The sequence below is a fragment of the Vicugna pacos genome, chromosome 11 (genome assembly GCF_048564905.1).
Source record: "Vicugna pacos chromosome 11, VicPac4, whole genome shotgun sequence".
NCBI lineage: Eukaryota > Metazoa > Chordata > Mammalia > Artiodactyla > Camelidae > Vicugna > Vicugna pacos.
The window spans coordinates 24,173,297-24,195,910 of NC_132997.1; the positions used below are offsets into that span (position 1 = coordinate 24,173,297).

Here is a 22,614-nt window from a genome sequence, read left to right on the forward strand (position 1 = left end):
AAATTATTTAATCTTAGAAGGTATGCGAGTGAGATTTGGAGAGGGAAAGTTTATTTAAATGTTTAGAACTTGGAAATTCCTTTATGTTGGTAATTGATGTGTTAGTGTGTAGCTACTTTGCACATAGCTTTGGCCATAAGGGAAAATGAACCTATTTCAATAAGTAACTCTCATCACCACTGATATGGCAGTGAGATCACCAACATTCTCTTCATAGAGGGTTATATACAGTTTTAAAAAGCCGAGGAAGAAGATCACTATAGAAGGTTGGAGCAAATAAGAGTGATATTATGAGTAACTGGGTATTTTGTGAGGTGGGATTTTGCTGCAGTCAGAAGCCCAGCATTTATCTTGTTATCTCCAGTGCCTAGTGTAATGCCTGGTAAACAGTCAGCTTTTGATTGAATGGGTGGATGAATAAATAATCCCTCAAATTCATTTTTTAAAAAGAAGAAACAGAGGAGAACATGAAACTGTATTAACTTTGGAGGTCAAACAAAGCCAAAATTATCCAGATGACCTCTAAGTTCTGGTATGAATTTGTAGCACTACTTTGACATAGTTGATGGTTGCTGATAATATTGAGAAATTGGGGGTTTTAACAGGTAGAAAATAACTGACTTTTGCTTGATCCCACATGACTTGCAAGGAGAAAGCTAAGATGTCAGGCAAGAAGAAACAGCTGGCCTTGCTGTAGCAATGAATAGCAGAATATTGCAGATTTGATTAATATTAAGCTGTAGTTCTATTTTGTAACTTCCTACACATATGTATTCCTGCATAAGAGATGAATGATATGCACACGAGAGCGTTGTGTTGAATGAATGTATAGATGAGTGAATTCACATGCACCTTTGCTGGACGCAGCCTTCTTATTTCTTAATCTATTCGTATCCTAGTGTTTGACATGTCCAGTTCTGTCTCAAGCATGCATAGGTATCTATTTAAGATTCAAATTACCTTCATAAGGACCCTCATTTTACTCTAGGATGATGGTAAACAGTTGGCATTATCTGTATATCATTATGTCCTCTATATTTCTTATTCTGATTGTCTTGTCATTAACTTCCTCGTTTTACCTCTTTCTTCACCCAGGACATGGAGGCCTTCTTTCTCTCTATTCAATTACTGATTTAATTTTTCCATGTTTAAAGAAAAATTGCTGAATTCTAACTGCATACAGTCATCCCTCGGTCTGCAGGGGATTGCTACCTAAATCCCCAGATGCTCAATCCCTTAAATAAAATTGTTCATAGTTTGCATATAATCCACATAAACCCTGCTGTATACTTGAAATCACCTCTTGATTACTTATAATTTCTAATACAACATAAATGCTATGTAAGTTGTTACTGGAGCACAGCAAATTCAAGTTTGCTTTTTGGAACTTTGTGGAATTTTACACTCAGTATTTTGGATCTGTGTTTGGTTGAATCCACAAATGCAGACCCCGTGGATACATAGGGCTGACTGTACCATGAACCATACTGGTCACTAGGACCACAGAAATATACAGGACATAGCCCTTCTCTCCAATAAGCTCCAGTCAGTAGAAGAAGCAGACATATATGTGTAGCACCAGTAAGACATTGTAGTAAGCACAGAACAAAAAATATAAGGTTCTGTGTTATTGTGGACAGAGACTTGTTATAATGAGGATCAAGGTGGGCAAGGCAGGCTTTTTAGTGGAGGTTATGCTGCAGCCAAACCATCTCCTTTACCTCTCTGTATCTTTTGTTGCATTCCATTCCAAAAGCCAAATGGATGAAACCCTCAGAAGATAATGTTGATCTGTCATCAAATTTTCTTTCCCTGCTGAAAGAAGCTTCCTTTGAGGAGCTAGTCTTTGCTAGGTAATCCCATTAACAGAAAAGCCTGCATTTCAAATCAATCAGCGAATACAAAACACAAAATAGCTTTGTTAGAAATCTCTCAGGTTCTATCATTTACAGCAGTTTATGGCTGAACTGCCTTTATCTTTAAGCAACAAAAAATGTTGAAGGGATTTTAATTTCTGAGGACTAGACTCAAACCCAAGATATGGTGATCAACTCAGACTTCTTAATGCAGTTAGAAAATGTAGGATTTTGACTGTTTTGAAACATCTTTGTGAATTACAGAGATAAGATTGAAAATAAAAATCATCTTAATTCTCTGTTAAGAATAAATTTTGTGTTTTTTGAAACCTACAAAATATTCTGGCTTTTGTTAAAATACAGAGGATCCTCTCCTATAAAGAACCAAACTTAGAGCAACCGATTTTTAGCTTAGGTTTTAAAGGGTGAAAGAGGAAAGTTAGAAAGACAAGAAGCCTAGAGCCAGTTTTGTGTCAAAAAAAAATTGAAAGAATCAAAATCTTTTATTTTTGCTCCATGACTTAATAATTAAATTGTACTTTTCTTTCTCGAAAACAAAGTCAGAAACGATGATTGCAATAGTTAAATAAGTAATTTTTTCTTTAAAAATGTGATAACACCTTTAGGATCAAATTACTTTCAAAATTAACTTGATTTCTTTCTGAATGAGAAATACCACTTGAAAATGAAAATCTTGCATCCTAGAGAGCATTATAAACAAGAGAGCAAAACTGTAGTGTTTTAAAGCATTCTGGAATAAATAGCAATTTTTTTTATTTGGGCACATCACTAATAGACAATAACATTTGGAAGATTTGGAGGTGATCTGGTTTACATTAAACATATTTAAACACTTTTAAGTGCATCATGAATTAAGTCAAGCTTTACCTCAAACAGATGCTAAAAATATCAAAATTTATAGAGTTTTCCTGTATTTAAGATCATGATTATCTAACAACCACTTGGCTTTTGTTTTTCCACAGAGCACAATGAGATGAACTGGAAAAAATGTAGAAGAGTGGTCGGTCTGCGAAAGACATGTAAAATGCCAAGTCTCTGGACAAACCTGAGTGGTGAGCACATCATAGGTGTCTGTAGATTGCATCCAGGCTATGCGTGGGTGCTTTCCATTTGGAAAATGCAGTATCTTCTGTGCACACATGTCACTAATAATGTGAGGATAAATGTGTTTTGTACATTGTGTTTTACCTCTTAACTTGGTTTCATCGGGCTTCTATGAAATGCCACACACTGTGCTTTCCCAAAATTGGGGAAGACATCATCCTCGCTTAGAACACCAACAGCATGTAATTTTTGTGATTTTTTATGGTTATATTTGTTCAAATGCTGTTTATTTGTATGATACAGATTTTCATAGGAACTTCCACTTTGTCAACCTGATAAATCACATTTCTTCAAAAAAAAAAAACTTTCTTCTAAACATATGCTAGCTTTTGAATAGTTTTTAACAACTGATTTTTGGATTGAAACAAGTAGTTTTTGTAAATGTTACTCATAAAAATGGATCTGAAATAGAGTGTGAGAATCATAACTGTATATGAATAAGGGATTTTTTTTGTATTGGTAAATATATCTTATTCAATCCTCTGATAAGCTAAATTTCATTATTTTAAATAATTAAGAAGTAATCTGATTAAAAAGTAATGAAGCAAGAAACAAGATTTTTTATAATTAAGCTATGCAAAATCTTCCTGATTTCATTCGTTCTCTGTAAAACACATGTAACTATAGTTATATAGTTATATATGTATATAGTTAGTACTATTTGTATACCCACATGGATGGAGCTGTTACTCCAATCACTCAGAATTAATTTTTGCTCAGCATGCCTATCAGCAGGCATTTACTACATGTTTTGTTAATTGATTCAGGTATTGCTAATCAGTTCACTGATTTACAAGTTAGGAAAGACAAAGTCAAGTTGCTTAAATCATTTAACAAACAATCTTGTTTCTTAAAAATGTATCACTTTTATTATCATAGCTGTACATATACTGTATACATATATGTTAGTAGTATAGAATCTATTACTATATGGGTAATCTAATAGATATATTATCATGTCATGTCAAAGATGATTATAAAGCGATGTTGCTCTTTTTATCAATGGGGGGAAAAAGTCCTGGCTGAATATTGTAGAAAACAAAGCTTGTATTACAGAGTGCATTTTAAAAATATGTATTAGGTTTCACATCCAGATTTTGAGCAATGAAAAAGAATAAAAATTAATGTCTCTAAATGTGCCAGAAAGAAGATGAACATCTTCTTTGTTAGATATGAAACAATTTCACATTTTTTCTTTAGAACTACACACATTTTGCATTTATAGCTGCCTGTATGTTAATTTCTACATCTCAATTGCTAATGTGATTTATAATATGTATTTGCTTTTTTCTAACATTTTTATTGATTTATAATCAATTTACATTGCATCAAATTCCAGTGTAGAATCCAGTTTTTCAATTATACATGAACATATATATATTCATTGTCACTTTGTTTCTCTGTGAGCTACCATAAGATCTTGCATATATTCCCCTGTGATATACAGTATAATCATGTTTGTCTAGTCTACAATTTTGAAATCCCGTCTATCCTTTCCCACCCTCTGCCCCCTTGGCAACCACAAGTTTGTATTCTATGTCTATGAGTCTATTTCTGTTTTGTATTTATGCTTTGTTTGTTTGATTCTTTGCTTGTTTGTTTGTTTTAGATTCCACATATAAGCAATCTCGTATGGTATTTTTCTTTCTCTTTCTGGCTTCTTCACTTAGAATGACATTCTCCAGGAGTATCCACATTGCTGCAAATGGTGTTATGTTGTTTGTTTTTATGGCTGAGTAGTATTCCATTATATAAATATACCACATCTTCTTTATCCAGTCATCCGCTGATGGACATTTAGGCTGTCTCCATGTCTTGGCTATTGTAAACAGTGCTGCTATGAACATTGGGGTGCAGGTGTCATCTTGAAGTAGGGTTCCTTCTGGATACATGCCCAGGAGTGGGATTCCTGGGTCATATGGTAAGTCTATTCCGAGTCTTTTGAGGAATTTCCATACTGTTTTTCACAGTGGCTGTACCAAACTGCATTCCCACCATCAGTGTAGGAGGGTTCCCCTTTCTCCACAGCCTCTCCAGCATTTGTCATTTGTTGATTTTTGAATGATGGCCATTCTGACTGGTGTGAGGTGTTACCTCCTTGTAGTTTTGATTTGCATTTCTCTGATAATTAGTGATATTGAGCATTTTTCCATGTGCCTATTGATCATTTGTATTTCTTCCTTGGAGAATTGCTTGTTTAGGTCTTTTGCCCATTGTTGTATATGCATTTTTTAAAAGCTCCAGCTTACTTGAAATAATACTTAACTTTAAAATTTTCTTAATCCACATACTAACAAGCCTCAGTCAGACTCACTGTGGGAGTGGCACTGTTGGTCCAGCTGTGCAGAAATGCTGGAGAGAGTTTGCCTTTTCAATTTAGATGGTAGTTATACTTGTAATAATAAAACATAAAAATTAATGAGCTAATTTTCTGGTCTAGGAGGGTGAAAACAGGAAAGTGTACACAGTTGAGACTCCACCCTGAAACAGCTGTGCTTCCACTTGGAGATTAGGTTGGAACAGAGGGGAACACAAGGTCTTCTGTGCTATTAAGCTAAAGTAATGTGAAACACAGAATTTCACCTTTCATTCTAAATATTCTCATCTAAATATGTGGATTTACTGGAATTAATTTTATTTGACACTGTATATGTAATAATTTGCAAAATCTATTTCTACTTACTTTGGCCTTTCTGCCTAGGAAAATAGCAGAAGCCTTTTGTCGTATATTGTTTCCTATTATTTGCACAATTTTAATGAGGTCAGACGGTTTTACATAGAGTCGTGTTGTTCTTCACTGGTGAGCGATTTGACAGTGTGTGTCATTGTTTTGTCACTGCTGCCATTGTATTCTTCTCAATTATTTGAACATCCTGTTCTTCTCGCTGATTAGGACGCTAGAAAGGAGCAGTGTGTGTATGCACTGCCTGAACACCAGGACCGCCTTCAGACCTCACAGATGAAGTTTGAAGATTTTCCAAAAGACCTCAGAAAACTAAAGAAAGACATGAGAGGTAATGTACAGTCTTAAAGAAACTCATGATTGTTATTTATGCTTTTTCAGTGAGAGGACAGACTTCTGTCACATCATTGTTAAAAGATAAATAATCCCCCCACCCTGCCCTTGGTGCCCCTGCCGAGGATCTTGTGGCTTGTGAACTTGCCTGGGAAGAAAATATTTTCTTTCACATCTTTGATCAAAAAACACATGCATGTGTAATGCTTTATTGTTAGTTGAGAAGCGTTATATCAAACCATTTTGAAGAGAGTTTGAAATTCTTTGAATTTGTAAATTCAAAGTAATATATAAAAGCAAATTATTTATGATTTTTTTGTGTGTGAAAAAAATCTGTTTCATCCCCTCCCCCCTTTTGATGAAGTACAGTTGGCTTATAATATTAGTTTCAGGTGCACAACTTAGTGATTCAGTTTTTTCACATATGACAGACCGTACAAAGTTATTACAGTGTTACTGACTATATTCCCTATGCTGTGCCTTACATCCCTGTGACTTACTTATTTTATAACTGGCAGTTTGTACCTCCTAATTTCCTTCATTTTTTTTACTCATCCCTTTAATGTTCTTAACATGAGACTTCTTGTTATGGAGTTGAGACACCTCACCTACCTATTTAATCCTCTTTCTAACTATTTAAGTACAGAAAGGAAGTGAGTAAGTTTATGTGAGATTTTCATTTCATGTCTCACTTGATAAGAAGAGGCTTGGTTACTGCTGCCCAGAAACAAAAAAAAAATGATAAAAAATTTTAAGAGAGTCAGTATCAGTGCTGAAGTGTTTATTCAAAGATATTGATCTATACTCAAATTTACAGAGTTGTTATATTCCAGTTAGAGATGTTTTTATATGGATTTAAATCAAAATAGTAACATTATATAGTCTGCTTGTAGTTTGTAAACACTCAGCATTTATTATAGGCCTGATGCAGTATAGGTATTTGCTAGGTGCTGTGGGTACCCAAGGATGCAGCCATAGCTGTCCAGGGAGGGTGAAGACTTGTCATCAAGATACTCCACCTTAGAGCCTCTAATATGAGTGCTCATTGAGCCCTAGAATGACTGCCTTGTTTTTTAAAGAATAACAATTAAAACTACATTATGTTTATGTAATGCTATGTTACTATGCATTTAAGTATGATTTCTTACAGCAATACAAAACCCAAACCATTCATGTATAATATTTATCATATCTCAAAATTTTGCCAGTTATCTTGATTTGCTTATGAAATTCCTCTCTCTCTCCCTCTCTCTCTGTTCCCCAACCCCTGCTTCAGACGTAGTGCTGGACATTTCTGGGGTATCTGGAAATATTTAACACTTAATCAATTCAGCCTTGCAAAGCAGGATTTCATTCACAAATGATTTTCTAAACAAGTGTCATGGTGAGCTCATTAACAGGGGATTTATGTTTACTTTGGTTGGTGCTGCACTTTGGAATGTTACCTCATTTACTTTCCATATCTACATGCTTTCTTGCTATAGTTACATAAGGTCATGAAAATGCTCACATTTCTAACTCACAAGAATCAGAGCTAAAGGAGGAGGACTAACAGCCACTGGGAAAAGGATGTGGAAAGGACGAGTAGGCAGCACCGATGAGAGCTATTTCCTCCTGCACGTCTGTCTTCTCGAGCAATGATCGCTTATTGAAGGAGCATATTAGCAATTTCTGAGTGCCTCAGAGGGTTAAGAAGGTGACGATCTTAGCCCCAAGGGTTTATACTTTATATTGGGATAAGAAGAACTTTTCTGAATGGTCCGTTCCCTCAACTAGCACCTGTTACATGTACCCAGCACCACATTTCTCAAGTTTGTCCATAGGCTGTTACAATTTGGTGCCCTAGAAATGGGGGATTTCATGGCAAAATGAGTATGAGAACTGCTGGGCTAAGATAAGCTTGAAGGCAGTTCCAGGGCCCTCTGGACAAAGGGCGGCAGCAGTTCCCAGCCCACTTGACCACAGAGCACTTTTCCCAGTGTGTCTGGTAGGTGCTGTAGTCGGAGAAACTCACTTCAAGAAATGCAGGCCTGCTGCCCTGTGAGTAACAGAAGCATGGTGTGTGCCTCAGAGGGGCTTACAGTAAAGGTGGGGAAATGAAACTAGGTCATGAAATAGTCTCATTACATGTTACTGTTCTTGTAAAATGAGATCAGCTTGAATGGCTGTTGACAAGGCTGTCAAACTCTGAGCGATCTTTTAAAAACTGACAAAATTCAGAACAAATTATGCCTTTTATTTTTTGCTTTTCCAAATTTTTTTTTCATAAAAATAAGATGTTTTGTGACACAAGGAAGGAAATCTTGTGATCTGGAATTTAAATTCTATTTGTAGGAAGGATCTAGCATGAAGGCAGCATTCCATATCAACAAGGTGTAGAATAAAACTGCCTCATGTCCCTTTATGGAATGAGATGGGTATAAATATACATTGATTTGACTAAATAGGAGTCAAATAGGAGGTTATTTTGGATACAATTACTTTAAATTAATATCTACCTTGATAAATGTAACCTAATAATGATCCCTTTTGAGTGATCAATTTAGGTAATTCATTTCAGAAGATTCAAATAGCCTGTACACTTTTTTTTTCAGAAGCAACATTTTTAAAGAAGACTTAGAAAATTAGATGATATATGTAGAGAACTTATCCCAATAGTTTCCATATAATAAATATCTCAAAAACATTGGCTATTTATAATAAGGAAAATAGAATAAAGAGTGTAATTAGTTTGATAAAGACAGATAAGCTGTCAGCCCCAATTCACCCATCTTCTGGCTCTGTCACTATTTTTGCTTCCAGTCTTAATTTCTATTTCTAACGAAAGATCGAGAAATAATGTGTCATGGCTCAGACATTTTAATAAGACAACTGAATCTCATTTTAGCACTTTATATGAGCATCCGCTGTGTTTGGTATGTATATTGTTGCCATGCTTTCTCTGGCTCCTCATGGAGCTCCCTGGCTTTCCGAGCTCAGTGACATGTAGTTGGTTTACCAGCCTGGTCAGCTTGTGCCTCTTCTGTGAGCAGCTCTTCTTGACGCCATCATGCCCCATGATGCCTTCTGTTCCCGTTCCTTTCTTGGGTAGAAATCATTCCACTTGCCACATGACTTAACATGAACAGAGCATTGAGTAATTAAGTTACTAGAACTGGACATAAATGTTCTCATGCACATTCTTTCCTGTATCCTCTGCCCTCCCCCACCTTCAGTATCTGACTTGAAAATATTTAAAATTCATTACCTATATCTTCAAGTTGAATAATGTCTTTGTACAGACATACACAGGAAAAATCAGCTCATAGACTTATTTGTATTGATTTGTACTTGTTTGGAACACTTACATTTATAATTGTAGATTTCTGATTTTATTTATTTTTGTTTGAGAAAAGAAAAAATGATGTTATAAACTTAATTCCAATACAACCAGTAGCTTTTTTTGAAATAACTTTATTATGAGTAGCTTGAATTGAGTCCCCCAAGCGGAGGAGAGGGGCTTGGAGGGAGCCCTCCCGGAGTCCAAGGTTCCGAATGCCTGCTCAGGGCCAGCCTGACAATTCATATATATTGGATATTTTATCTCTAGTTTCCTACATACCAAGGTAATAAAAACAACTTACGGCCTTATTTTTAAGTGGTGAAAATTCAACAGTATATTTTTATATAAATTCAATATATTTAAATTAGTATTTAATATATTTATTGTTTAAATAGATTAAATTTATATGAATATATAACTACATTTATATTGATATGTTTAAATTAGCATATATTAGTATACACTATATATGTATTAGTTTTATATATTTTACCATAGCTTTATATATGTGTATGTATATATATATATATATACAGAGTAAATTACCTGAGGGCGAGAATGCCTTCTATACCCAGGGCTTTACATCTTGGGACATTTGCCAAAGCCTTAGACAGAAGCAGAATGGGGACAGCACACCAATGTCTACTTGTCATCCTCTGAATAAACTTTAACAGGAAACTACCTAAAGGAAAAAGTTTTAAGGAATCACTGTTGCCAAGAAGCACATGAAAGGATGCTCAACACCATCAGACATCATGCAGGGAAATGGAAATCAAACCCATAACGATGTAACTGCACAGCCAGTAGGACAGCTCTAATCCAAAGAATAGACAGTAACCACTGTTCACAAGGACGTGGAGAAACTAAACTCATCTACTGCCGGTGGGAATGCGAAACGGGGCAGCTACTGTGGAAAACAGGCAGCTTCTCTAAAAACTAAACACAGAGTTACGATACGATCCAGCAATTCCACTCCTAGGTATATAACTAAGAGAAGTGAAAGATTATGTTCATATAAAAACTTGTTCAGTGAACATTCAAAGTAGTTATTCATAATAGTTAAAAGCAGAAACAATTCAAACATCTACCAACCAATGAGTGGATAAATAGAATGTGAAGTATCTCTGCAGTGGAATATTATTTAGCAACAAAAAGGAATGAAATATGGGCATGTTACAGCACAGATGAATCTTAAACACATTATACTACGTGAAAGAAGATGGACATAAAACAAAGGGCCACATATTATGATTCCTTTTATATGAAATGTTTGGACTATGCAAATACACAAATCTTTTTATATGAAAAATTTAGAATACAGACAGAAAATAAATTAGTTGACAGCAGCTGGGGACATGGAGAATGAGTTGTGACTGTTTATGGGCACAGAGTTTCCTTCTCTAGATGATGAAAATACTCTGGAATTACTGGTGATTTGGTGTACAACTTTGTAATTATACTAAAAACCAATGAATTGAACAATTTAAAAGAATAAATTTTGTGGTTTGTGAATTGTATCTTAAAAAGGCTGTTGGAAAAAGAATCAACATTATTTCAATTTCATTCCTTTTAGTAAGATAAGTATTCTTCTATATTGTAGAGATTCTGATAACCATGCAGCTATATAGATATATATATTTTTTTAAGTTAAGGTAAAAGATACTTTTTTTTTTTAACTGTTGGAAGCCATTCTTCTGTTGTAGATGTTTAAAAAAAAAAAGCAGAAGAAAAAAACAGAAACAAAAACCAAAAACAGGATAAATACCAAGGGTAACTGGCCTCTGGTATCTGCAAACAATAATATTAGATCATTCTAATAGGCTATTTCTTCCCTACCATGGATCTAATCGCTATAATTATACTATTTTGAGACAACAAAGGGGTGGTGCTTTATCATGCATTCTCTGCTAATGTGTGGTATCTTAAGGACCTTGAAGCCATGTAGTTAATGAAAATCTGACTGCTTCCTCAGATCATCACTATAGAATGATTTTTAGGAAATCCTTAGGAGCGCCTAGAAGGGTATTACCTGTATTTTATATTTCCCAAAGTGCCTAGCACAACACTGGATATGCTTACGATATTCACTGGAAATTGCTGACTGAAAAAACTACAAAGTAAAAAGTGTAAGTAGACGTCTCACTTGCCCTCCCTTCTGGTGGCCTAACACCTCACTCATGACACGAGGAATGTGGTAACAGCCAAGCTTCCATTTCACTGTTCACGTGGACCAGGGTCTACCAGGTGCCCAGCACCACCACAGACACCAGGCCCCCAACTTCTAAGGGGCGCTGACCACTATCCTCTCACTCACTGTGCTACGGGCAACGGGATCAGCAAACTCATCCCCAGACTGTAAACTTCCAAGCTCTAGCAAGCTACAGAACAGCTCTTCTCATTATCAACCTTGACAAAGGGTACAGGTGGGAAATAAATGCTGTGTTCTGTAGAATGGCCGCCCCATCAGATATGGAAATGTGCAAGTTAGAATGGGCCATTGGTGCTGCTCTGGAAGTGGGTGCATTAATGGATGGTTTTTAACATGGATGGATGAACAATGGAGAGACACTGAGATACAGATGAGTACATCTGCTCGGGGACAGAACTAAGAAACAGATGTACACACATACCACATACACACACAGAGGGAGAGAGGTGATGATTAAACAAATGTGATAAAACATTATCAGGTAGGGAAGTGGGTAAAAGGTAAATTTTTATATTATTCTCACAACTTTTCTATGAGTTGAAATCAAAAGAAGGAGGAGAAAATAAGGTGTCAAGCATTGGTCAGCCAAAACCACTATGATTTTCAGGAGGGCAGAAACCAGGCAGGAGTGAGGGAAAGGAAGCTCTGTGAGATGCCCTTTCCGGAAGCCCAGAACAGAAGGGCTCCAAGTAGAAAAGAAAAGAAAAAGAGGTATAACTAAAAGAAAGGCAAGAGGAGTAACAAACGCAAAAGGGATGACATGGCAGGAAAGAGCTGGACGTCTGTGAAGCAACGTGTACTTATGCACCAAGCGCATTAAACAGCCTGGTCCCTGTCATACTCATGTTGACTTTGTCTATGGAGCACGTATCACACTGCACAGCTGCTTGGTAACAATGAGTGTTTACCTGCAATACGGAGAGCTCTCTGAAAGTGCGTCCATCAATGGTCTGATGATAAACTAAAAAAAAAAAAAAAAGGGAAAACAGTATTTGGTGTTGAGTTGTAACTGTAATTTTGAAAAGTCAGCCTGCCCCACCCGCACATCCTACACAGGCTACAGAAGAGCCGTTATAAGCAAAGCTCAACTCTTCTGCTGGAGGTTAGCTTATGACAGCCTTGGAGGACATCTAAATTCCACCAGAATGACAAAACACCTAACTTCCCCACCTGATAAAAACCTACAGAACAATGAGAAGACAATACACATTAAGAAGGAAGGAAGGAATCCAAAGGAGAGACACATGGTGGAAAATGTGGAAGTCTATCCTCAAAAATATCACTAGACAAAAGCAAGCTCACAGGAGAGCAAGAGGTGGGGAACGGAGGAACGATGCCTAGTCCAGCACTGTCCACACAGTGGGACGATGAGGGAAGTTTACTCAGGCTCCCTCTAAAGGAGAGCTCAATTACTATCCCCAACTCAGTGACCGATGACTCACAGGTACCATAATATAAAACGTGAAAGCACAGCTGTGATTGTCACAATCTCTTTGCTTTGGGTGCTTTCTGACAAATGGAAGTGTAGACCCTAATAACACAGCTCAAAAGGCCACGTATGCTCAATACAGTGGATAACTGGAGAAGCAGCATCACTGGACAAGCAGCAAGACTTCAGAGACTCAGGACTGTGGAACAGGACCGCTGATAAGCTTCTGGCCCAGTTTTCATGCTGTTGACTTATGCTCAGAACACTGATACCGAAGAGCTGCTTTTTCACACTGGTCATGAGGCTGGCAGCCTGTCGACAAACTATATTACAGGAAGTCTTTTCCAAGTACAATAGCTGAGTTTAGAGAAATAGGATTTGATGTACGCAAATCTGTAAAATGTTACTTGTAACGTTAGAGCCCTAGTATTTATTTGTGAAGATCTCATATGCTACAACGTATGGCTTCGACTTTCATCCTTTGACAGAGGCAGCACAGGAAAGGGAAGGCTGTCATTACCTCAGAAAATTCTGGTGAAAATGGGAGAACCCTTGTTTCACACAGCTCCAAAAAACGGGTAATGCCTTCTTTGGTCAGGACTCTGTTTCCACTTTCAAGCATTCTTTTATAAATACACAGATGCCAGGATGGGTGGAAGAGCCAGCACCCCGTGGAAATAAACACGCAGCACTGACATTTGCTTCTCACACTGTGTCCCTCCACTGGGACGATATATTCATAAACAATCACACGCACAAACGTTAATTTCCCCACACCGCTACAAACTTGAGTTTCTTTTTAATCACATCCAAGAGTGTCTAATTACTGAGGAACCAATATAACTTCAGTATTTCATTTTCAGATAGTTTTATTTAGAAAGACTGCAAGCAGATGCTACAGCAGCTACAGGGTACAAGAATTAAATGTTACCTCACGCATGGGGGCTGGAACCTTAGATCTGGGGTAGTTTCAGTCCACTTTTCTCTCACCTTACTTCCATTTGTTTCCCGTACACAAACCTGACACTCTCCTTTGCTGAACACCCTTGAGTGGCTTCTCAAAGCCCATAACAGAATCAGAACAAGGCAGGAACTGACCCTGACAATTGTCCCAGCCTTACACCCCTGACCCCACAGCACTATCCTGTGCCTCCCTGGTCTGCTCCTGTGGTCCCGTCTCAGGGCTCCTGCACCCAGAGCCCCCTCCTCAACTTCCACATCATTCCTCAGGCAGGCCCTTCCTGCCTGCCCTCTCCAGGGCGTGGCCTTGCTCCCTGGACAGTCCATTTCAGCCTCTTGTATGGGACTTATGATCAAAACTATTGGTTCATGGAAAACAAATCAAGTGCAGAACAGCACGTCTGTCTCACCACTTTAGCCCAGTGCTTAGGATGCTCTGGACACTAAAGTCAGTATCTATTAAACAAATACGTAAATGAGTGAGGAACAAAAAATGAAATCAATATGCACTTTAGAGATATTTTAACTCTTTTGAAATATTCTTTAATTCTATTTTTGAAAATATAGCAGTTTTTTCCAGCTCTCCCATTCTATAAATAAATCAATCCATTTGTGTGTGTGTAACTTACAGCAAGATGCCTGTTCAGTTCTTTGGCAATGGTTAATTTTTCAAAATCTGTCACTGCTATTTGATTTGGTTTGCCAAGAGTTGAGGGCAAAACATGGTAATAAGAGAATCATTTTAATAGTAAATGCATAAGTGAAGTCACAACAGGATTGAATTAAATTCTAGCCCCAGGTGGGACTGTAGATTCTTACAGTCTAAGAAAAACCCCAGTGTATCAGAAAACAAGTACAGCAATCAGCTAGTAAAGCTCAGTCCCTAAGGGCTCAAACCATTAAAGCTGTAATTACCTAAAGCAGACCCTACAACCCACTTACCTAGGTTAATCTCATGTGTAAACACGATCATGAAGCACTTTATCATTCATGTGAATACAAGACACCGTCAGCCTGCATTTAGCTGTTCCACTGACCTAAACTTAATTTCATAAAATAATTTTATGAAGCTCTCTGGGCTTCATTTAATTTCTCCTAAAATACTCCCATAATACTGTACTGATTAAGGACCCAAAACCAAATTTAAAACAATACCTTGGAATTTTTTCTTCCAAAGAAGTCCAACCTATAGAACAATAACTGAAACCCCAAGAAAGTAACTTGAACAATGAAACACAGATATGGAGAATAAGAATGGAAAGCAGTTAAAATATAAAATACCAGAGAGTTCTTATTAATAATGCATAATATGCCATCACTAAAACATTACCAAAGAGTCCTTATCCCTTAAGGCTATATACTGAAATAATTTCAGATGAAATGATGTGCTGTCTAGGAATGTGCCTCAAAATCACTTGAGGCAGGTTACGTATAAGGCAGAGGCTGGCCACAAGCCACTCACTGTGGAAGCTGGGGTGATGAGAGTTCATCATACAAACTCGTCTTCTGTAAATGTCTGAAATTTTCCATAATCAAACGTTTATAAAATTACCATACCTCTAAATTATAGAAAACTCTGCAGCCACTTGATATTAAATTCTCAAGGACTATTTAAGGATATAGGTAAATGCATTTGGATACACCGCTGAGTGAGAAAAAAATACTACAATCAACCCACAAGGTATGTATCTGGAATGTCAACAGCTGGCTTTTAGTGGCGGCAAATTCATATATTCATACAACATTCTCCACAATGAATGGGATTAGTCATAAAATCAAGGGGGAAAACTGGAAATGCTAGAAAAAATCAAAATGAAAGTATTACCATTTTCCTCTGACACTGCATATTCAAACAGATTGTTAAGCTTTGATAAAACTGGCTTTATAACATGTATCTGAAAACAAAAGCAAAAAGCCGTAAGAAATGAAAATTCGCCTTTAAAAACTCAAAAGTATTCTTCATCTATTTATGTAACAGTAGCCCATCTGTTTCCCACCCCCCACCTCCCCACTATGCATAAAAAATATACGGAAAGTGCCCGAATGCCCAGTTTTCCAACTGTATAAATTCAGGTCTGTAAGACAGAGCGTGGCAAAACTAACAAATATGACCCAGAACACAGTTACAGTCATGTCACAATTATGGCCTGAGCATAAAGGACATCATGCAATCCTCAACGTTCCCGGGAAACAGGCAGGGCTGATAATACCACTGTACCACAAGGAGGAAAAAATACTGAAACACTTAAGTCACTCAAGTCATTCACGGTCACACATTTAGAAGCAGAGCCAGTCAGAGTTCAGTGCTCCTTACTCTTAGACTGCGCTGTAGATGCCAGAGGCCAATTTATACGTCCTTCCAACTAATGGTAAATCAGAATTTCTAAATAGTGAGATTTTAACAGATCTATGGATTAAGGAAAACCATAAAATTCCGTACGACTTTAGAAATGCTTTCTCTACTCCTCATCCAAGCATCTGCATATATATTTAGCACGTGTGAGTAATTCCTCATTTCAGGCCACACTGCGCTCAGTGTGCGTTTGCACTGACGCCTGGTAACGACTCGACAGACGGCTGCCCCCGTGTGGCCTGCAGCTTACAGACTGGGAACCCCTACACCAGGGCTTCCCCTGGGAACATGTAAAATATTCAAGTTCTCAGGTCCCGTCCCAGACCTACTGAATCAGAAACTTGGGGTACCAGACCCAGCAATTTATACTTAAGCCACCTGGGAGACTTTAAGGACTGTTACTGTTTGAGAACCACCGCACTGCATTAGGTAATCTTAAGAGATTCCTCTCAATTAAAAAATTCCATGATGCTAAAAACACGAACTCAAAGTCAACTCAAAGTGATTTTTCAACTTTCCATTCTCAGGACCACATATGCAAAGACAAAAAGAAACTAAAAAAACTAAAAAGAAAAGAAAAGCAAAAACAAACTCAAAGGACTAATAATTACTTAATAATAATTTACCTTTGACTTTAAGTAATATTTTCCTAAGTGTGTATTTCTTTTGTTGATTACTCATAACATCAAGAAACTAAAAACTAACAAACACTTAAGAAGTAAATGTCAGAGAAGATTGAATACACCAAATTCTCTGAATAATAATTTTAGTCAACTGAAAGTATTCTTTAATTTCCTGAGTTTATATTCAATTTCAAATTGTATCTATGCCAGGAAACAAAGTACACTTGTATTCTATTATGCTATATCCAGACTGGTCTTTTTGTCTTTTTTAATTTTACAGAATGTTTGAAGAAAACAAAATAAAAAACCCGCATCTACATAAGATTGTTAATATAGGAAAACACTTACCTGATTTCCTTCAAGAGTTTCCATAATCAAAATATAGTTTTCCCAAAACTTTAGCAGCTCATCTTTTTTCTTCTCAGACCACCAAAAAAGACTTGGGCCTAATATGGTTTAAAAAAGAATATTAGTTCCAAGACTTAGTTCCTAAAGTAGAAAACTTCATTAAGTTTCTAAATGACAGTAGTTCTTAAAATTACACCACTATTACCAAATACTGCATTCTCTAACAATGGAGAGCTTTAAACATGACTTTTGGTTCTACATTCTTAAATATGAGCAAGTATCTAAGGGTCAGCAGACATCCAGAGAAGCCTCCAAAGATTGAGACTAAAACAAACAAACAAGGAAATCCAGAAAAAACAAAACTATGCAGGAAAAAGAAAACCTAAACAAGAAAAAAACTTTCACGAATATTTTAAGGGGAGGTAAGAGAAAACAGTGCAGTTATGACATAAGAAAAGACACTATTAAAAAGAGGAGAATCCAAGAATGAAAAAGATCACATGAGAACACAAACTGATAGCAAAAACAAGAAACTCAAAAGAAAGGACTGGAAATAAACTTGAGGCAATCACCCAGGAAGTGGAGCAAAATGACAGAACCATAGAAAATCAGAGAGAAAAGATGCCTTGCAGACCAGTCCAGGCGGTCCAATATTCAAAAAGAGAACAGAAAGTGAACAGGGAGGAAGGAAAGCAAAGTCACTTGGGAAAATTTCCCAGAACCAAAGGACATGATTTCCAGATGGAAGAGGCCCACAAAGTTCCCAGCACAGGGGTGTAAACAGGCCCATGCCAAAACTGGGACTGCGGGACCCCGGGGACACAGCCTACATGATCTTCCATGGAGAAAACATCACATCTAAACAAACACGATTCAGGATGGTTCCAGACTTCTACCCAGTAACAACGGAAGCTCTAGCTTCTAAGACAACAGATCAACGCCTTTCAAATCTTGAACAGCAATGTTTTCCAAGCTAGACCTCTACTCCAATCAAACCTTCGATCAAATGTGAGAGCAAAACAAAGGCTCTAGACATGCTCGGTCTTGGCTCCCACTTGGGACATAAAAAGCCACATGAGAACAGGACTGCCATACCAATGAAGAAAAAAGGCTGGATAATGTACAGAAGCCTAAGCTTTTGGGGGTGCCCGTCAGAGCTGAGGTTGCAGTGCAACCAGGTGTTGTGAATTCCAAAGGGCAGGATGTGATGGTCGTTCAAAAAAAAAAAGCAGTTAAGAAATAAAATAAAATTTTGACAAGTTTTAAACAGTCAGGTGGTCCCAATGCCAGGAGATAAAATAGAAAACAAAACCCGGCTTAGCAATGGTCCAGGTATAGAACTTGTACATAATCATAATGATGATTAGTATGTTAAAGAATCTACCAGAAAAGAAAGACAACATGCATGAACAGATGGGGACTTACAGGAGATGAAAACTATTTTTAAAAATTGTCAGATGGAAAGGAGAGAAATAAAAACATCAGAAATTAAGGATCCTTTCACAAAATTATCAGATAAGCAACGTCTTAAAAAATTTTATCTCAGGAAATTACTGGAAAATGAACTACACCAAAACAAATAAGTAAACCAAAAAAGAAGAGATGAACTCAAGGAAACAAGAGCTCCAACACAGGACTCAGGTAAAGGGAATCCCCTGGATGATGGTGAAGTCAGATCTAAGAATGTCAGCTGTGCACCAGGCTAAGCTTATAAGAGGACACCAGGAGAGACTTCTTTGGGAAAGTTTATAATGCCGGATGATCTGACTTTGTACAGGAAAGATTTAGACAACTAAGAATTTGGGGCTGAATTAGTGATAAGGATGGAGATAACCAAACAAATTTTAAAATGACACAAATCTAGGAAAAACCTGCAGGAAGGAAAAAAAATCATCATAGTTTACTACATACATCATCTGTGAACAGTATTTTCATGGTCATAATTTTGTGAATGTTGAACCCACACTTAACCAAAATAAGTATGACAAAGGATTTTATGATATAACTAGATTATTTCAAGATAGAGGGAAAATACCAAAATAATCAGCTAAAAGAGTAAAAGTGGTTGATCTCTCTGAAAGGAAGGAAACTAGGGGGGAGGGGCAAGCATGGAAAGACCATTATCTTTAAATGTGTAGAATGACTGACTCTTTAAAATAAATGCAGGTTTAACTTTGGTAATTTTAAAAATGTTTTCCAGTGACAACTCTCATTAGATGATTACCAACTTATGGACCATTAAAATACTACTATCTCATGTTTTAACTTACATAAAAATCTAATCTCACAACTTCAACCAAGCAAAAATCCTTTACCAGTATAAATAATTACATAGCTACAGGTGAAAGACTAGAAAATTTGCATCTACTGAGGCAGTTTTGAATCACTCATCCACTTTGGATTCTGACAGCTCAAAATGAACTTAAGATGACTTTCACATATTTCAGCGAAGAAACCAAACTGAAGGGCCTTGCTATTTCATCTGCTCTTGTTCTGCAATAAAGCGGTAGGAATTTACTCATACACAGGATCAAAATGTTAGAAAAAAATTAAAACTTCATTCTTTTCTTTTAAATGAATTGCAAAAATACCCTCAAAATGTCTACTTAAGGCACATATGCTGAACAAACCCTGTTTAGAGAACTACCAAGGGAAATTTCAAGAGTGTGATGGTTTCCAGGACAAAATCCTCCTAACACTCAGGAGTCAATTCATTGATCAGTACTTGCAAATAGTTTTCCTACCCCTCTGATGGGCTCTAACCCTTCATTAGAACGGACCTACCACGATATAGTAAAAATTTGGTCTGTAAAATCCTGCAGGGGCTCAGTCCCCTTCCTGAATTACTGCATGGATGCAGTATGTCACTGCTGTGGGTCAGAAAGGTGAGGAAATGCAGACTGCTCTTGGCTGCAGTGATTTGTTAGCTTTAAAGAACAACATTGAGATGAGGTTCCCCAGGTTTTTCGGACTTTCTGGGTATCATGAGAATAACCAAATTCTGTATGGCTCGCGGAGATGACCCCGGGAACTGACTGTCGGAAGCAGAGTAACTCCCTCCCAGAAAGTCAGGCAGGGATGGGCCCTTTGGGGGTGGAGGGGCAAGTACCAGGTCCTTCCTGGGGGGCGCACGCGCACTGCGCCCCCAGCTCCGCCGACACCTCCACCGCCCGCTGCAGCAGGCAGCGCGCCCGCTTGCGTGTCAGGGCGTCCTCGGCCTGGGCCAGCCCTGCCTGCATGGTCCTACAGAAGAGCTCCGCGCAGGGCTCGGGCAGCAGCTTCTCGACCAGGGCGCTGAGCACCAGCAGCTGCGGCCTGACGCGGCCCGGCCCCGAGGGCGCCCCGGGCGCGACCAGCCCCTCCCCCACGTCCCGCAGCGCCGCCCCGCCGCACTGGCCCAGGGCCGGCAGCAGCCGCCCGGCCACCAGCGCGGCCGCATCCTCGGCCGGCCCCGCCTCGTCCCCGCCCAGCGCCAGGCCGAGGGCGGCCTGCGCCACCCGCTACAGCAGCGCCGCGTCCTTGCGGGGCCGCAGGCAGGGCCCCACGGCCGCCAGCAGCTCCATGGCCGCCTCGGAGGCCCCCTCGAGGCCGGGCGCCGGCCCCACGGCGACTAAGTCGCGCAGCGCCTCCTCGGCCAGCGCGGCCGCCAGCTGCGGGCCCCCGGCGAGGCGGACACACGAGCGCAGGGCCGCGCCCGCCGCCCTCAGCAGGCGCCGGCGCTGGCGGGCCGGGGAGCCGGAGTGCGGGGCGCCCGCGCAGGCTCCGCAGCAGCGGCACCAGGCACCTGGCCGCAACCTCGCGCGCCGCCTCCCCCGCTCGCCTCCTGGTCCTCAAGTCACTGCAGAAGAAAGCGCAGCGTCTCCACGCGCTCCGCGGGAGCGTCCCCGCGGCAAAGCGCCCCAAGCAGGACCCGGGGGTCCCGGCTCTTCGCGAGCAGCGTTCCCGCGAGCCGCCGAGGCCGGGCGCCCAAAGGAAGGCGTGCGCGTGCGCGGCTGGCCCGGGCGCGCGCTGGCAGGTAGGGAGCTTGGCTTCCTACCTTGGGCCTTGGCGCGCTTCTGACAGATTCCACAGGCAGTTCCTGGAGGCTGATCCGCTGGCTTCTCCCCCTTACTTTTTTTTTTTTTTACTTTAAAAAATTATGTTTTATTTTCAAGGCACAAGTTTACAAAAAGGCAATTATAAAGTGTTAGCACTTTAATCCAATGCCAGTGTGATACAAGCACTAAATCTGCTATTAGTCATAAATGTTCTCATTATTCATGGCAGACCGGTAGGCACTATACAGATAAATCAAATATCATTTATCTTGTTCCACTTCAATTCAGTAATGTTCTGACTTCACAAGTTCTCTTTCAGAAAGATAATTCTGAATTTAAATAAAAATTTTCATTTCCCTATCATGCCAAAATCCTTGAAGTTTTCTTGTGCTAAATGACAGAACATTAATTGTAGAGAATCAAGTACCCCATAAACTCCATTATGCCAACACTAATTAAGATTTCGAATTTAGGGTAAATTCAGATCAACTTCTTCAGAAATAGAGGTGTCTCTTGTTATTCAGCAAAACATGTTGGAGACAGAGTAATTGGACCGACATCTAGACATCTAGACCCTTTAAATAACTAACTTTTAGATGCCCCAGTTTCCCATTTTATCATTAAGGAACAATATTCTCCCTCTTGACAAATTACAAGTCTGTTTTGAAAATGAACCATTCCCATAAACTGTGAAATTAAAATTCCTCAACTAACACAGCTTACAAAAGATAAATCTAGTACCATGTATTGGTCACTTAGAAGTCAATGAAATCCACTTTCATTTTGTGCTTGGGGAAAATGATTTCAATAAAAAAGGAAATATACATGGGGACCAGCAAAAAGAAATAAACAAGTCCACTATTATATTCGGAAACTTCAACATCCCTCTTTCAGTAGGAATAATTTCGGAAGGAATGTAGAATTTAACAAAAGGATCTCACTGTACTACAATGCATCAAGCAATCTCACTGAAAGGGGTGGGAGAGAAGATGCTGACCTAAGTAACTTGGGAAATAAACAGAATCTATAAAACTAAAGGCAAACGGAACTGCACATAAGCACTGTACTCCAGTTGATAAAGCTGTTTCCGTGTTACAGTAGTTAATTCTGATACTGCTATACGTGTACACTGGAACTGAACAATTAGGTAAATGAATAGCAGTAGGTAGAAAGAGAGATTTCTCACTATTGGAGTGGAAATTCACAGATAAGCAAAGGAGGAGGCTACAGTGATCCATGTGGTAATGTATTAAAGTTGGAGACATCAATAAGAACTCACATTTTATTGGTTATAGAAAAATATGTGTGTGTGCCTAGGTAACTATACACACATGTA

At 38.7% G+C, this 22,614-nt stretch overlaps 1 protein-coding gene and 1 long non-coding RNA gene across 3 annotated transcripts in view; one reads left to right on the forward strand and one right to left on the reverse strand.

Moving 5' to 3' along the window:
- The window catches only part of LOC140699218 (uncharacterized), a 35,446-nt gene that overhangs the window by 6,666 nt on the left and 6,166 nt on the right, over positions 1-22,614 (forward strand). Inside the window, exons 2-4 of one of the 2 annotated variants that reach the window (XR_012077228.1) lie at positions 2,840-2,929; positions 4,761-4,902; positions 5,875-5,995. This is a non-coding gene — a long non-coding RNA (uncharacterized lncRNA). Of the gene's footprint in view, positions 1-2,839; positions 2,930-4,760; positions 4,903-5,874; positions 6,309-22,614 lie in introns of those variants that run through there. The other variant, XR_012077227.1, reaches the window with a different exon arrangement.
- Positions 7,771-21,838, reverse strand: LOC140699518 (probable methyltransferase TARBP1). Its single transcript, XM_072972200.1, has 8 exons — positions 21,833-21,838; positions 20,787-20,960; positions 20,351-20,741; positions 17,242-17,339; positions 15,743-15,812; positions 12,437-12,489; positions 9,866-10,001; positions 7,771-9,111 (listed from the first exon to the last, which is right to left on the reverse strand). Exons 1-7 carry the CDS (start codon positions 21,836-21,838, stop codon positions 9,987-9,989), a joined length of 807 nt encoding a protein of 268 aa, XP_072828301.1. The 3' UTR covers positions 7,771-9,111; positions 9,866-9,986.

What these genes read in the sequence shown, in the direction of transcription:
- LOC140699518 (XM_072972200.1), bottom strand. An exon ending in CCATGGAGCTGCTGGCGGCC is followed by an intron (nt 20,742 to 20,786) that starts GTGGGGCCCTGC and finishes GCGCTGCTGTAG; the next exon opens with CGGGTGGCGCAGGCCGCCCT. An exon ending in TGCAGTGTCAGAGGAAAATG is followed by an intron (nt 12,490 to 15,742) that starts GTAATACTTTCA and finishes TTTTTTTTTTAG; the next exon opens with TTTATCATCAGACCATTGAT.